General features: G+C 42.4%; 1 protein-coding gene across 1 annotated transcript in view; it reads right to left on the reverse strand.

The window, feature by feature from the left end:
* Window positions 1-289: 289 nt before the first annotated feature.
* Window positions 290-17700, reverse strand: part of LOC132568213 (interleukin-1 receptor-like 2) — a 33376-nt gene continuing 15965 nt past the window's right edge. The window contains exons 4-11 of the mRNA XM_060233801.1: window positions 13574-13760; window positions 11206-11368; window positions 8870-8935; window positions 7508-7631; window positions 6536-6672; window positions 3990-4133; window positions 3105-3254; window positions 290-1812 (exon numbers count right to left, since the gene is read on the reverse strand). Coding sequence (XP_060089784.1) covers window positions 1424-1812; window positions 3105-3254; window positions 3990-4133; window positions 6536-6672; window positions 7508-7631; window positions 8870-8935; window positions 11206-11368; window positions 13574-13760 — 1360 coding nt within the window. The 3' untranslated portion in view covers window positions 290-1423. The remainder of the gene's footprint in view (window positions 1813-3104; window positions 3255-3989; window positions 4134-6535; window positions 6673-7507; window positions 7632-8869; window positions 8936-11205; window positions 11369-13573; window positions 13761-17700) is intronic.

The following is a 17700-nucleotide window of genomic DNA, read 5'->3' on the forward strand; positions in this document are numbered from 1 at the left end:
AACCCATGGTTATATAACAATTGAGCAATATTTTATATGGGTGAAAGATTGCTTCCTGGCAGCCCTTCTGTACACCCATAATTACACAAGCTACTATATTGTCATATAAATATGCAGCGCAAATGCCAACAAGAAGCTATTTAATTTGTTCACTGATTATAAGAACTGATGACAGTGAATAGATTATATTGCCATCTGATTATAAGAACTGATGACAGGATATAGAAATAATCACAATGCATCTTAAACCTTTTAGTCTTCATCAAGCAGCCAGTAAAAATTCATTGTGCACCAGATCCACCAATTTTATTTTTACTCATATTTTTACCAATACATTTCCTACAATTCAACACCACTGACAACACATAAGAGTTAACCTTTTAAGCATTCTGCCTCCTTCTTTATAGTCAGTAAATAAGATTTAATGAAATGTATCTGGACTCCCTCCTCTGCTTAGAACTTTACATTTCTATCTGGAAAATGTATTTCCAGAGAATCCTGCAAATTTCAGTCATTTATCAAATATTATTAAAAATATTTTCACATTTGAAGTCAAGGGACACAAAGTTACTGTTGCACCAATCCATCTGTGGGTTCAATATCTTCCACAGATATTCCTGGAATTGGTTTGAGAGTCACTTGTGAACAGTTTCTCTCTGTGTGAGTCTCATTCTTGATCCAACAGCCATGTAATGGCTTTCGTCCAACAGAGTGTGCATGGAGTACCCCAGGGTGCAAGTCCATTGCCCTGTAAAGTAATGCCTCTGTGACTGACATTTTGGGAAGGAAGGCAGAGACTGGGTTCACAAAACAGCTAATGAGCAAGGTTTCAACTTTTGCTTCATTTGTGTATGTGTACTGCAGTCCTGCCTATTCTGGGGACATTCTATTACTTACATGTTCTCTTGCTAAGGAACACCCTGAGAATATAAAAAATGCTGTTCAATACACCTGCATAAAAATAAACTGTTTCAACTTCATTGTTTTTGTCTGACAATGACCTATGGGTGTTATGTACATGAGAATGCTAGTTAAGCAGCAAACACGAAACCATGAAAGTTCAAGCAAAGTTGTGCTCTAAGGATATCTATCAAAACAGCCTTCCAAAACAAGTGTACCAAGAGTTATAAAAGTGATACAAGAATCATCTTCCTATCACCCTGGCCTGGATAGCTCAGGCAAGCCTGATCTTGTCAAATCTCAGCACCTACCTAAGCAGAGTCAGCTCTGGCAAGTAGTTGGATGGAAGACCTCCTTGAAATACCGGAGGTGAGAGGCAAGGGCAGGCTTTATTCAGCCACCTCTCTGAATATCCTCCAAGCCCCCAGTAGGGGTCAGTCACCAAGGGTTGCCACGACTACCAGGTGCACACACACACACACACACGTGTATAAAAAACTACAAAAATACCAAAAAATAAAAATCATTTTTCTATCACTTGACAGGTGAGAGATGTTTCCACCAAAGGTAGTTCTGCCGAGGTCTGAGGTACTGGTGGCATTTGATATCTGACTTTTTTCCAGAATCTGGTACTTGCAGAATAAGACTGACTCTCTGTGAGGTCCCCATTCCACTGGATGGCTCCATGTTTTTGCTTAATGTATTGAATGGATTCTGGCAGGTTAGTGTAATCCTTGATTTTATCCATTTCAATCAAGATTACTTTCATTCCATCGTGTACAAGAGCATTGTATAGAGCTATCTGCTGCTCAGGATCTTCTTCTAACAATTTGTAGCTTGGTGATCCTGACTTTAAGATAATTATCAGCCTTCTGCTTTGCTTAATAGTTTCATCAATAACTGTGACCAGAGCTGTAAATTAGAAGAGATAAATACATCAAAATTACAAGGCAGTAATATACCTTGCAAAACAGTCATCTATTATAACAAATATGACCACTATAGTAACTACTGCTGGGGAAAAAAATCATTGAACGCTGATCATTTGTATTTTTGGAAAAAATGGTACTGGGGCTAGAAATGTGAAACATTGACTTAGCATCTAGAAAGCATTATTAACATTAATAAACTAAAATCAAAGGGCATGGATCAAGTGATAACCTTTATCACTATCTAAGTATTTAGGTGGTGATAAAGTTCATCTGAATTAAGCAGCAGTGCAGATACAAGCTACCAATTGCAAGTAGGCTTCCCAATCCCCAGGTCCCAGTGGGGGATCCCCCGGTTTTACAGGCTTCCTCCCTTCCCCAGCCAGCTGGCCAGCGGGGGAAGCCCCACCCCCACAGCCATTATGCACCTCCATGAACGATTCCCATAGGGAATGATGGGGAATTGATCTGTGGGTATTGGGGGCTCTGGGGGGGGCTGTTTTTTGAGGTAGAGGCACCAAATTTTCAATATAGTATCTAATGCCTCTCCCCAAAGTACCCCCCAAGTTTCAAAATGATTGGACCAGGGGGTCCAATTCTATGAGCCCCAAAAGAAGGTACCCCTATCCTTCATTATTTTCTATGGAAGGAAGGCATTTTAAAAGGTGTGCTGTCCCTTTAAATATGATGGCCAGAACTCCCTTGGAGTTCAATTATGCTTGTCACACCCTTGCTCCTGGCTCCGCCCCCATGTCTCCTGGCCCCACCCCCAAAGTCCCCAGATATTTCTTGAATTGGACTTGGCAACCCTAATTGCAAGCAAGACTATTTTTAAAAATTGGGGCTGCATGTATCTTTCCAAAGGTTAAGCAGTAGTTTCCTGGTTTGCTGTAAAAAAAAAATCCTGTTTTTAATGTGTTCTCATGCCCTAAATGAAAATTTAAGATGACTGTTGTTTCAAATCATCATTTGATGATGGTGGAAAGTGCTATCAAGTAACATCTGACTTATGGCAACCCCATGGGGTTTTCAAGGCCAGAGGTGGTTTGCCATTGCCTGGCTCCTACCATGTCATGACTCTTGTATTCATTGGAGATTTCCTATCCAAATACGAGCCAGGAACGAACCTGCTTAGCTTCCGAGATCTCGCAAGATCAAATTAGTCTGGGCTATCTGGTTCAAGGCCAAGTTGTCATTTAGCATGGATAAAACACAAAGATTAAATTGCATGTTTTGTTTAAAAAGCAATAATGAAAATGAATGCTCAAATTTTACCTTTTCCTGGTAAGTCATCCCTACCAAATATAAATAGAATATATCCACACTGTTTCTCCAAAACTTCAGGAAGTACTTTCAGAACAAAATGATCTGACTTGTGGGTTTTTGGATACAACACATATGCATCATAGATCTTCCCATCTGCAACTGAGCAGCACAAATGAAGGTGACTTGCAGAACTAAACAATTCTATTTTTCAAGTACACTATATATACCATGTCCTCCTTTTAAGCTACCAGTTACCAGCCAATAGAGCTTGTATAATATATTTAAGTGACTTATGAACTATCCTGATTTAGGGCCGTGGTGGCAGAGACTCCTTGTGTTTGCTTCCATAATGGTGGCTACAATAATGTTTTGAAGTGCAAGAGACTACATGGGAAGAACTGGCAATGGGTTTATGGCTAAAGCCAATATTGCCAGTCCCTGCAGGTTGAATGACAATGCTGCCTACAAAATCTCTACCATTCAATCATTAAGCATAATCAGGGCTTTTTTGGCCAAAAAAGCCCAGCAGGAACTCATTTGCATATTAGGCCACACCCCCTGACATCACCATTGTTTCATGTGGGGCTTTTTCCAGCAGGTACTCATTTGCATATTGGGCTTCACCCTCTGACACAGCCAGCTGGAACTGCTTTTCTGTCCATTCCTACTCAAAAAAAGCCCTGAAGATAATAAGAGAAATTACACAAAGCAGCATCAGTCACACCATTCCCATAGCATAAAAACCGGTCTCTCTCCATTCCAGCAGGCTTCTTTATCCTAACATCTATCGAGGTTGCTGGTTTATTTGCTGTAACTTTTCTTCTTTGCCTCTGGCTACAGATACAGCTTTTATTTAACCCATTCACAGTAATTCAGGATGCGATGTGCAATTACCTTTTTTATGAAGAAATGGATGGCATGACTTTCGGTACCAAAGTATGATGTCAATCTTGAAGAACATGTAGATTAATACAAGAACAGCTGTAGTGAATACCAGTGCAGCAAGAGCTCCAGCCAAGTAGCCAATATAATGTTTGGCTGCACCAAGAAACAAACAAAAATAATAGAAAGTTAAATCAATCATGCATACCCAAAGTTAGGCAGGCAATTTGCTTTATTTTACAAAAATTGTATTTCACCTCTCTGCCCTCAGAAAGGCCACTTAGGCCACTAACAAATTAAAACACCATAAAATCAGATTTTAAAACCATTAAAACAACTCCAAAGCCCATCATTGAAACAACTGAAACCAGAGCTAAAATACATACGAAACGAAAGCAAGAATTAAAAACACTGGACAGGAAGGAGGAGTCACTGAGGGAATGCCAAACAAAACAAAAGTCTTCCCTCACTGGCAAAAGATGGCAACAGGAGGGAGCAGACAAATCTCCCTGCAGAGCGCATTCAGGAGCCATTAGCAAGAAGGCCCTTTCCTTGATTGCCAGCTGCCTATCTGAGAAAGTGGGTGCACTATAAGCAGGGCCTCCAAAGATTACCTTAGGAATTAGGTAGGATTAAAAGGGAGTGGTGGGTGTCATTTGGGTTGAAATGAAATCAAAAGAGTTTCCAGCTAAACATTAGGAAGAACTTCCCGACGGAGCGGTTACAGTGGAACAGGCTTCCTCAGGAGGTGGTGGGCTCTCCTTATGTGGAGGTTTTTAAGCAGAGGCTAGATGGCCATCTGACAGCAATGCTGATTCTGTGAACTTAGGCAGATTGTGAGAAGGAGGGCCAAAAGGGCGCATCAGTGCTTAGCTCTCATGGCCTTTTCTTACACAGCTAGAGAAATGCTGTTAGCCACTTTGGGGTCAGGCAACAATTTGTCTCCAGGCCAGTTTGGCCAGGGATCCTGGGTTTTTGTTTTGTTTTGGGGGGCAGGGGTTGCCATCTTCTGGGCTTGGAGCAGTGTCACAGGTGTGTGGGGGGAGGTATTTGTGAATTTCTTGCATTGTGCAGGGGGTTGATCCTGGAGGTCTCTTCCAACTCTATTATGTTTCTATGTATGTTGATCCCAAACCGTATAGGGCAGGAGTGGCCAACGGTAGCTCTCCAGATGTTTTTGCCTACAGCTTCCATCAGCCCCAGCCAGCATGGCCAATGGCTGGGGCTGATGGGAGTTGTAGGCAAAAAACATCTGGAGAGCTACCATTGGCCACCCCTGGTATAGGGCTTTAAAGTTCAGCAGCAGCACCTTGATTTACAATAACAATGTCAAAATAGTAACTTGTAAACATCCCCTCCCAGTATATACATAGCACTGCTATGTTGGGTGGAGGAGTATCATCCAAGCAAAAGTCCTTCAAGGCTCGGTGAAATAGTGGAGAATGGATCTATAAGCTATACCCATTCTTCTGATGTCCCTCTTCCAAACCATCTTCAGCCACACATACAAAACAAAAGCAAGAATTATAGACATTGGGCATGAAGGAGGGATCGCTGAGGGAATGCCCTGTTGAGATCCTCTCAGCTTTGTCAACTGTAGGTGGGAGGTGCAAGCTGGAAATTCTAAGGGTTGAGGGCTTGACTTGAGGTTTCAGGGATTTAGCATTCTCAGGATCTGCAACAAGTTTAGGTGGGGCTTGAGAGCTTGCTGTACTCCCAAGTGCATCAGCTTCTATCCTGATAATTCAGGCATAATCAGGCTGTTTCCCTTTCTCTGTCCTCCACTGGTTTCCATGTCCTGTATGTCAGAGCCTAACCACTCAAGATCTGAGTCAGAAGATCTTGCAAACCTGGAACTCTAAGGAAGCCTGATGAAAGGCAAGGAGACTATCATATTTTGAAGAAGAAGAAGAATTGCAGATTTATACCCCACCCTTTTCTCTGAATCAGAGTCTCAGAGTGGTTTACAATCTCCTATATCTTCTCCCCGCACAACAGATACCCTGTGAGGTGGGTGGGGCTGAGAGGATTCTCACAGCAGCTGCCCTTTCAAGGACAACCTCTGCCAGAACTATGGCTAACCCAAGGTACAGCAGGTACAAGTTGAGGAGTGGGGAATCAAACCCAGTTCTCCCAGATAAGAGCCCACACACTTAACCACTACACCAAACTGGCTCTCTTTAGCATCTGTAGATTAGCATCTGTAGATTACTGCTGAATACACGCACGCTACCACAATCACAAATATGTCCTGTGCTTTGCTTGCTACTGCTGCTTTGTCTGGGATAATCCCTGATTATACAGAGGAGATATGAGTGGGAAGATGGAAAGGGACTGTCATGACTTCTGGCCTGGCAACCTGTATCTTTCAGCAATAAAGGGCAGAAGAATGGATCTTCCATTGCCAAGTTTTCACAGGTCTTTATTATGGTTTTATAAAACATTTCAGTTTGGAAAACTTATTATTTCTTCATTCCTTTTAAAATCAGTCATCTTTTCCTTTATAAAATACTTTTCAAAACTGAAATAGATTGCTAACAAAAAAATGAATCACATACTTGGAGTTTGCACCGAGAAGTATGCTGCTACTTCCCCAGCATGGCAAACAAACCACTCGCCAAAATCTTCCTCTTTCAGTGCAGTGATGTTCAGAGACACTACAGAAAGCAGCCCTTCTTCCATGGGGATATCTTTCCTGTCCAAAATGCAAACACCACACTGAAGAGCTGAACTCATGATCCACTGTGCCTTCATAAATAAAGCAATGGATTTGGATCTGGAGGGAACTGGTAGTACTAGTTACAAAAATCTCAGCTCAGCCGTAAACTAGTTGCTAGGCAGATGAAGCCACATGAGCCATCATTCAGGATAGATTAAAAGTACAAAAACCTGATATGCTATATTTCTTTCAAGGAACTATACCGCCTCGTATTTTATATGAAGTGCAGCATCCATATGTCAACATGTTGGTAGCATTTTCACTTTCTTACACCAGGCAACACAACCCACATCAGCTTGTCTGCAGAAGAATGCCTGGATTCTGGGGAATGTTCCATATGGTCATGAACAAAGTTTACAAGCTAGCTGGGTCTGCTGCACCCTTTGCCCACAAGAACTGCAAACAAGATACAGAACATGATCCAAATATGCCTGCATCTGTAGTTTTCAGAAAAGATCTGCAAGCAGAGGAAGCAAATTATTTGCTGGAGAAGACAGACTCTCATTACTGATTTTCCAAGGAAATTTGGCGTTTCTGAGAACAAATGAAAAGCACTCTCCTTTAGTCTACATACATTATATAAAGAGTCCTGAATAAGAACACGGTCTTTCATTAAACTACGTAATCCAAGGTAGCTGACAGCGCAATAACTACTAACACCCACCAAAGTTGTTCTAAATTCTAGGTGTCAGAATTTGTTTTTACCCATTATGAAAACTGGCATTTCATTGCATTAAACAAAGAATCAGGTGAGTTACTGTTTCAGATCTTTGCTTGATTTGTTTACATACTACACAATATAGATACTTACTGATGTCCCTCTCGAATTCTACCATCAATCAGAAAATCAACAAGAGTTTTATTGACCTTCCAGGATATAGAAATAGGACTGTCTCTGAAAGTTGATACATTGCACTCTACAAACACACTGGATCCTGAAATCAAAACGGACATCAGAGGCCTTTAACATGTCATTGCACAATGGAATCAAAATGTTACCCTTTCTTAAGACACTATGTCCCTGCATCCAGGAACATACAATTTTGTTCCACTCAGTGGTGAAGTACAATGGCTCTGAATAATGTAAGTTTCCCCTGTGGCTTCCTCCCTGTCTATTTTCAGCTCTCTGGGGAAATTTGAGATATTCATTGTTGCAGGCGCTTTCCCACACCTTTGTGTAAAGTGCTAATGGGGATGCACAGTAAACAGAAACCGCTAAAAACCAGTTTCTCTGTTTGCTGCGTGAAAACGCCAACACTTGCTGCAGCCCCGGGGCAGATAGTGTGAAATCAGAAGGAAGCCATGCTGAGAAGATGAACGTGAGAGCAGCATATGGTGAGTGGGAAATTGGTCACAGAACGAGAGAGAGAGAATGCACAAACTATGAAATAATAAGAGAAAAGTAAGAAAACTGAGAAACTACTATGTGAGAGCTACAGAAATTTAACTAGACATTAAAATTTCCTTGCAGCCCAAAGGTGATATGTTTTGGGGGATTTTTGGCAGTTGCCCTTACAATCCTCATGTCCAGGGCTGGCACATGGGAGTAGGCCATGTAGGCGGCTGCCTAGAGTGCCGCATGGCCTATGGGGCACCTCTAGACAACCCTCCCCACATGCCAGCGGGCCTGCTCAGCTTCCCCGTGCCGTGGGGAGGTGGAGGGCCCGGTGTCTGCACACTGGGCTCCCCAAGAGGAACCCAGCATGCAAATGGGGCCAAATCCAACCCCACCTTGCCTCTCAGCACCGCGGGGAGGCAGAGCAGGTTCAGGCCTTTGCTTGTCAGGTTCTCCAAGAGGAGCCCGGCATGCAAACGGGGCCAGATCCAGCCCTGCTTTGCCTCCCCACAGTGTGGGGAGGCAGAGCAGGGTCGGGCGTTTGCTCACTGGGTTCCCTGAGAGGAGCCCAGCATGCAAACAGGGCCAGATCCGGGCGCCTTTAAAAAACTACACTCTTTGGAAGCTTCCAAGGAGGGAGAAAGCTGCCTCACGATGACATCACATAGTGACGTAATTGTGACGCGCGCATGCTATGCATGCACAGAAAAAATGAGGAAGCTGGGAAGGTGGGGAGTGCGGCGCATGGGTCCACCTCTAGCGGCGCAGAACCCTTAGCGCTGGCCCTGATCATGTCTTTAGATAGATAGACTGAAAATAAAATAGAGGCAGATTTACCAAGTTTAGCTTCAATTGTGTTGTTTCTTGGGTATAGAATCTTAGTTCTTTTTCTCTCTGGATTTGCTAGCAAAAAAAAAAAGCATTTTTTGAAAATATGCCTTTAAGTCAAAGTTCAGGTAACACATATAACAAGCATATAAACATAACGATATAGGGTTTTAGAAAGTTCAGAGCATATAACAGCAAACCTGTACTCTGTGATTAGATGGAAGAACTGAGAATTTGTTTTGTTTTTTAAAAAAGGCTTGCTGAAGGCCACCAATTCATAAGATTTTAATAAGAAGTCTAACAGCCTTGTCCCCTATATACTACATTATTGTATTATATTTGCAACTTTCACGCAGGGATGGGGAAACATTCAGTATAGCCACACTGGCATTGCCCAAAAAACAAACTAGTGATGTGAGAATACCAATCTGTTGATACAAAAGCCCCAAAATAAATATCACTTGCAATGCCACAGCAGTGACAAAGGTAGTGACAAAAACACTGCAGGAGTTGAGAAATATAAACAAATGTGAACTGTCAGTTCACATAGTTTCTTGGGGTCAAATGAGACGTGACAGGGAAGCAACCAGTAGTATTCATGTGACAACCAATGTTCCCTCTAAGCTGTGGAGTCTTGTGAGCAAAAATTCTACTTTGTGAGCTACTGGTATTAAAGTTGTGAGCTACTGCATAAATTAGTTTGCTCTAGGACCATTTTGCGTGAGACAAAAATGTGTGAGGCTAATGGAGGCTAAAAAATTGTGAGCTAGCTCACACTAACTCAGCTTGGAGAGAACACTGGTGGTGACAACCCTCATCTGTGTACAAAGTGGGGACAGAAGACTATTGTGTTCTGTGGAAAGCTGCATGTAGATGAGGGTAGTACTCAAGCTGTCTTCAAGTTAGGGAGAAGAGCAGCTTGAAGCAACAGAAAAGAGCAACGTTTGAAGGATCCACTCCACTGCATATTCCTTTTCATATTGAAAAGTACTGGGTTCGATGCATGAGGACGCCCATGGAAGAGTGATCACAGTTCTTTATTTCGTGATTACAGCATTGCAAGGTTAAAAAATGTAGAAATGCATCACTCACCCTGCCTTATATGGGAGAGGATCAGACACACAAATTCAAGTGGCTTTTGGGGAAGACAGAAAGGGAAATGCTGCAATGGTGTGGAAGACAAGCTGCTGAAGGTGGAGGCGACACTCACGTTACCATTGCTTGCCTCAGTTACTTTACTTTCAATAGTCACAGACTTCAGCTCTTCCAGCAAGAATTCTGGACTTTCCTCTGCTGGTGGTGGTGGTGCCTACCTCAACTTACAAACAGAACTACTTTTCAAGTGTTCTGCCCTCAACTATGATCATTTAGCCTGCACCAAAAACTGTGCCTAAACAAGACAGGAACAAAAAAGAAGGGATTTCAATCAACCCCTTCCCCCCAAAAAAAACCCTCCACTTCTCTTGCAAGTATAACAGAAAATAAAAACTGATATTTACTTGCAACCAGTTAGATTCGAGTCCTTTTTCACTGGAAAAGGAAGCTTGGACTCTCTACATTATACCCCCCAGACTCTTGTGGTTTCTAAGGTGCTACAGGACTCAAATCTAACTGTTCCACTGCAAACCAAGGTGGCTAACCCTCTGACACTTACTTGCAACCAACCAACAATTTTAACAGGCCAAAGAAACATGGATCTCTATGTATTTTACATTATAATGCACCCGGCAAAACACCACTTTCATTAATACATTTCATTGATATCGAGATAGTTTTCACAGGCAAGGTAAGATTAGTAGATGGATTTTCTATATTCCAAATAGAGTTTTAAAGGACCATTGAATAAAATATGGATTTGATTTTTAAATGCTCACTTCCACTTTCAGTGCTGCACCAGTATTTTCAGATGACACACTGAAAAGTATAACATTATTTAATGGTGACATTAAGTCATTGGTGCCAGAAGTATTATGAGAGTTTAAGTTACAAACCTTGAATGGGTTTGCAGCTTGCAAATACCATTGGAGATGGATTGAAAACCTATTGGAGTTGAAAGATGTTTTTGCAGTGAAAAAAGAAATAGGAGACAATGACATGGGTCTAAGGATAATTTCCTTGGTTGCCCACACATTGTGCCCTTCTTGCCTCACACTCTTGCTACAGCCCCAAATGGTTCTTGAATTGCTGTCTCAGGAGCAGCATGGGGGTGCATTTTCAGCTCCAGTCATACTTCCTGGGTGGAAATTCTACCTTCCATAGAACTGCTTCATTTGGTCCAGCACATTAGAAGTGTTTGGATACAAAACATAACTTTTCCAGTGAACTAACAAAATGCACTCACTTACCTGCAGCAGTTACCACAATGCTTCTTGAAATGTTATATTTATTCCCCTCATAAGTGTATGTTGCTTTGCATTGGTACTTTCCAGAATCATCTGAAGTCACATTGTCTATTATAACATCCTCACCATAGAAGGCAAATCGTTTCCCATTCAGCTGCTTACATTCCTAAGTGCAACCAAGGTAGTTGTTTCATCATATATGGCATGCAAGCAAAGTTCACTCAACTGAACCACAAGATGCTTTCTATGTAATCTCAGACAAATCCCACTCAGGATCCACCACAGAATGGAAATCAGAAACCAAGACAGTCCAAGGAAATTCCTAATAGGCTGCTATTCTGGTTTACACCCAATCCTGTTGGCAGTGGTGCAGTGGTTTGGACCCAGTTTGTGGCAATGGGTAAAGGACCATTTGTCAACTTCCTTCCCTATTGCCTCCAAGTGGGACCATAAAGGGCTGCCCAGCCTGCTTCTGTGCCATTTTAATGGATCAGTCTACTCCTAATGGACAATATGCTTATTCAGTTGATAGAACAATACACTATATTAGAATTCTGAAAATTCATTTCATGGTGATGTTTTCCTTGGCAAAGTAGTGTCACTACATTCTAGGAAGAAGAACCACCACCTTATGAGCTAGGCTGAAGAAGAGTGACTGGCCCAACACTGCTAGAAATATTCACAGGTGAGGGAGGATTTGACTCTAATCCAAGTCTGGTGCTCTGACCACAGGCCTTCCAATGTAATGGTAGTGATCTATATACCATATTTTTCAGACCATAAGGCGCTCCGGACCATAGGACACACCTTCCTCCTGGGGGGCGATCCGCTGCCTCCGCCTCCAATCCTGGCGCTTCCCCCGCGCCTGCCTGGCTCCAGCTTCTTCCAGCAAGCGCTGGGATCACTCCACGCTGCCCCCACCGCAAACCCAGCGCTTCGTGAGCGTCGGCTGCAGAGAGGGCAGCATGCTTCCTCCGTGCCTGTCTGCCTGGCTCCAGCTCTGACGCTTACAGCAAGCGCCAGGATCGCGCCCTCCGATCCCGGCGCTTGCTTTAAGCATCAGATCTGGAGCTAGGCAGACAGGCACGGAGGAAGCACGCCGCCCCCTCCACAGCCCGGCGCTCGCGAAGCGCTGGGTTTGCAGAGGGGGCGGATGCTTCCTCCGTGCCTGTCTGCGATCACTCCCTCCGCCCTCCGATCCCAGCGCTTGCTTTAAGCGTCAGAGCTGGAGCCAGGCAGACAGGCACGGAGGAAGCACGCTGCCCTCTCCGCAGCCGGCACTCGCGAAGCGCTGGGTTTGCGGTGGGGGCAGCGTGGAGCGATCCCAGCGCTTGCTGGAAGAAGCTGGAGCCAGGCAGGCAGGTGCGGGGGAAGCGCCGGGATCAGAGGCGGAGGCAACGGATCGCCCCCCCAGAGGAAGGTACCTTCGCTCCATAAGACGCACACACTCCCCCCCCACTAGCATTTGTAAGTAGAGGCATCCTGAATACTTGAATCTGCTCAACCATAGCTCTGTTCACAAGTTACAGTGAATGCATATACAATCTGTGTACATGGGGCACTTGATTTTTCTTTGTGCGTTCTGAGCAATTCTCATGGGAATGCTAGTCTCCACAGGGGATCCACAGGGGATCTGGAGGTCCCCAGGAATTATAGCTCATCTCCAGACTACAGGTATCAGTTTCCTTGGAAAAAAGAAGGCTTTAGAGGGTGAATATGGCACTGTATCCCACTGAGGTCCCTATCTTCCCCATGCTCCATCCCCAAATCTCCAGGAGCTTCCCAACCTGTATCTAGCAATCCTATCTCCCCAATCCCTACTGGTGGCCAGGAGGACCCTGGCAACCCTAAATTCTCATGTTACAGTAAATGCACGTTGTTTAAATTCCACATTTGTTCAGCTACTGGTCTCCAGTTTCATTTGTGGAGTGAACACACATTGGCTTATTCTTACAAACGGATGTATACAATTACATTTAGGATGTAACATATGAACAGGGCTGTATCGAGTCTCAAAATCACTATAAGGAAGTATCACCATGGAATGTATTTCCTGCTGGTGTACTGTAATGGCTAAAAGACTTAACTGTGGACATTTTTAATATTTATATTTATAATTATCTGATTTAACTGTGAATCAGGAAGTCCCAGGTTTAAGTCATGTTAGCCCTAGGCAAGTCGCCAAAACTCTCTTGGAAAAAAAATCTCTTCTATGTTACGATTACAAGCAAAACACAGGTTTGAGACTCCATATTCCACTCAGAACCCTAGGCATGCTGAAACCTGCTAACATAATTCTGTAGCATTCTAAAGTTCAGAATAGAGACTGTGGTTAAATGACACAGAGGAAGAAATTCCATTAGCTCTGTACCTTATACCATCGAATGGACAAAGCATTCTTGTCTTTCTTAAAACTGTCCAAGATATGACAGACAATCTTTGCATTTGATCCTACTCGTATCTCTTGCTTATGGAAGACTTCATCATGAAAACACTGTCCATCAGTGTAATTGAAGACCGCAACTCTCACAACACTTTTGTAACATCTTGCTGACTCCCTGTAAATCCGCCCCCCCAAAACAAAATGTTAATTTTTTTTTATAAAGCACACAAAGGGACATAAACAAATTACAAAAGAAAATATGTGCACCAGGTAATGGATAATCATAACATTTCTTCAATAAGCAATAAAAGAATAACTGGTTATGCTTCCAAACGCATAGCACTACAGTTTATTCAATTCCAATAGCAGCAATGTTCTCCTTATACAATACATACAATGAGCCTTTATTTTTCTAATATTTCATAATTACAAGTTTTATGGGAGTCAAGGAATTTGTGGTACAGATGTTGGGTTGAATACCATGGATCTGTTCCACTAATGAAGGGACTTTCCTCAGGCATAAGGCCTTCCCCAATAAGAGGCCTGAATAACCTCTTGAAACAGTGAAAGGCTCCTTCTACTGGACAAATGCTTGCAAGATCCAATCTTTTGTGATTATATATACCAGTATGGTTCAGAAAGTTCTTCAAATCCAAACTGATCTAGGCTCCACATATTCCCTGTTATTCCATACTACCTTCCAAAACCCCAAAACAACTTGGCATCCCCATCATATATACATGCAACTTATGTCTGTTATCTGACACTTTCCACGATCAGCTTGATTAGTCTTTTGTATACTCATGGAAGCAAGACATCAAAACAAAAACAAGATTATATTGTATGTCAATATAATTCAAAAGACTAAGTAGCTTAGGGGTACACTGATCCCCAGAAACCCGATCATTTTTATTTCCCTACCAATTTTTCCCGTTTATTTTTATATCTTCTTTATAAATTTGATATGTAACAAGGTTTTAGAGAGTTTTGTTAAAATTGTTTAAACTTTTATGCGTAATGCTGTGTTCTTTCCTACCAAAAGCATACTCTTGAAACACACTTGGAATTTACTGCCGCACACTGATTCAGAAATATGAACTTCTGTTGTTGTTTTCTTTTCTACCTAATTCTACAGAAGCTCTTAGCATTAGGAAACTGGTAACACAGGTATCTTCACTTTGAACAATAAAGAACCATTTAGGACTGATTCTATTAAGCAGCACTATAATCTTTTGATCCTGTGCCCAACAGGCATAGAATTGCAGTCCTATGCAAAATCACTCCAGAGGAAACCCACAGAGGAGCAACATCTGAACTTTTGTATAGATTTCTACTTTGCTGCTTTAAGGGTACTTCCAGTTGGTCACCTCAAGCTCTAATAATTGGTAGATTTTCTCAACAGTCTTTAACCATTAAGATTTTCAAAAAATTTCAGATCCTTGTTTTAGCAAATACTACTTTGTTAGGAAGTTTTGTGAAGAAAAATGGAGTGTCCTATATTGAAATAAATGGTTCATAAGTAATTGCTGTTGGAGGAAAGTTTTATGGATACCGGGGACTGCCAAACAGAGCAACAGAGAGCCTTGAGTGAAAGGCTGCTCCAAGCAATCTGAATTGGTTAGCATCAGCTGAACAGAAGTCTTGAGAGAACTGCATGCTGAGGAGAGATTCAATCAGATTTCTGACTTGACTGCAGTTGGATTTCAGCCTTAGCCAAGAGCAGTTTAACACAGACAGATAACTGGAAAGTAAGTTGGCAAGGAAGTTTGAGAAGTTGACAAAAACTTCCATTTGGGCCAAGGAAAGGGGATCGAACTTTGTTTCCCAAAGTGGGCGATATTGCCCCCTGGGGGCGCTGGAATGATCCAGGGGGGTGGTAGTAGCCTTGGGTGCAATTGGGGGGCGGTGAATAAAAATAAGGGGGCGATAGAAGCATAAAGGAAGAAGAGAAGAGAAGAGGATGGGAGGTGTCAAAACATCATGTTTCTGGGAGGGGTCCAGAATTTTTAACTTAGAGAAAAATTCTAATTAATAAAAATAGAGGGTTCCTTTTTGTCTGCTACTTAGTGCAATTTCACCCAATTAGACTATTAATGAGGACCAGAACTCCTTCCAATTAAAATATAAGAAGGATGCAGTTTATTTACAAAATAGAATAAAAAATAGAGGTATACAGACAAACAAGAAAGACAGAAACAAAAAACCTTACTAGTCTATGTTAGCCAATTCTTGCTGTAACTAGCAGTTTCTCAAGGTTGCTTGCAGTTTCTTTCTCAGCAATACAGTTCAAGTCAGGACAGTGGAATCACTGAGGCAATTGCACAAACTTCTCTGAAGAGTTTCAACCTGTAGCTTGCTCCTCACAAGGTTTTCTGCAGAGCGTCAAGCTTCTTACAGTCCTCTGGTTACTAGGTGGTTGCTTCTGTTGATTTCAGCCAACCGCAATGCCCCAGACACAGAGACCGATTTCCCACTCATCTTACCCAGCTCTCAAACTCCTCATTTCCCTCCAATTTCACACTATTTGCTCCAGGGCTGCAGCTAGTGTCACAAACAGAAACTGGGTTTTAGAGGTTTCTGTTTGCAGCACGAAAAATCTGAAGTTAGCTGCAGCCCCAGGGCAGATAGTGTGAAATCGGAGGGAAGCCCTGCTGAGAAGAGAAGCTTGGGAGAGGCATAAGACAAGTGGGAAATCAGTCAGAGTGTCTTCTCAGGGTTGCCACTAAAATTTTATTTTTAATTTCCCTGACTTTCCCTGACCAACATTTGTCAATTTCACTGACTACCATTCAAATATAACAAGTTAAAAAACAAATAGGTTGTGTTGCATTAATGCAAGACTTAATGAAATGTTCTACTCTACAACTACACAAGTCTCAAGTGCAAAAATATTTGTCAAAGGAAGAGATTTAATATCAGCTTCTTTCAACATTAACTGCAGCAACATCTGTTTTGCAATTGCACCAAAAATTACACCAAGATGCAAACTTCAACTCAAATAAATTCTGAATGCTAACAAGTAGAACTTTCCAAAGCTGGATCAGCAGCAAGAAAGGAGGTGAAGTTTCTGCAATCTAGAGAAGCAGACAACCCTCATTTGCAGTTTTTATGCATGGGAGAAGTCAGGAAAGAGGGTGAGAGAGCTGGTAAACTCCATCAGGAACAATCACATTCGCAAAATTAACTTTGCATGGTGCAGAGCAGAAAGTGCTAGTTATCTGTGAAATCCAACAGCGGCAAAACTCATTTGCAACTCTGCTGGTTTTAGCAGGAGATAAAATATCCATTCCATACACAAGCATGACCCAAAAACATGCTTATTTTTATATGTAAGTTAAATGCAGTACTAGCAGGTAAGGATGAAAAACGATGTTTAAAGTTTGTATATTGCTAAACGTTTAAACTTATCTTGCTTTGCCAGTGCTACAGGCAGATCTTGGAAATCATGCAGGGAGAGAGCTCAACAAACACATTAGGCTGGTTGCTGGGGGTGGAGCTGAGAAAAAGGTGGAACTGGGAAAGGGCATCATTAAGTTTTACTTGTATTCTGCTACTTCTCTATTCCAGTTGCCACAAGAACAGATTATGCTCTTGCAGCAACTGGTCAAAAATCCATTGTTTGAATATATTTTAATCACAGTTTCCCTGACCAATTTCCATTTCCCTGACTTTCCAGAAAGTGGCAACCCTGCTTCTGCAGGGCCAGCACATGGGAGTAGGTGGGTAAGCGCCCACCTAGGGCGCCACCCTGTCAGCGGGTGCTGCTGGGCACCCCTTTACTCCCCCTTCCGTTGTGGCACGATTGCGCCAGCCAGCAGGCAAGCCAAGAGTCCCAGGCAGTGCTGCCACGCTGCCGCTTTTCATCGCAGGGCAAACATTGCCTGCACTTGTTGGAGACTATCAAGGAAGCCTTGGAAGAGCACCGCATTTTACTGCTGCCTGCTGCTTTCAGATTGAAAGTGGCTGGGCGGTGGCACCTTCCCATAGCATTAGTTGGAGCTGACAAGGGGAGGGTGGATAATAATTATAAAGAAATTTCAAAAATTCTCTGTATATGGGAATGTTACTATGGTTGATTTTATAAAATAATTTTAGAATTTCAAGCTTCAAACTGT

This window comes from Heteronotia binoei, chromosome 3, assembly GCF_032191835.1.
Source record: "Heteronotia binoei isolate CCM8104 ecotype False Entrance Well chromosome 3, APGP_CSIRO_Hbin_v1, whole genome shotgun sequence".
NCBI lineage: Eukaryota > Metazoa > Chordata > Lepidosauria > Squamata > Gekkonidae > Heteronotia > Heteronotia binoei.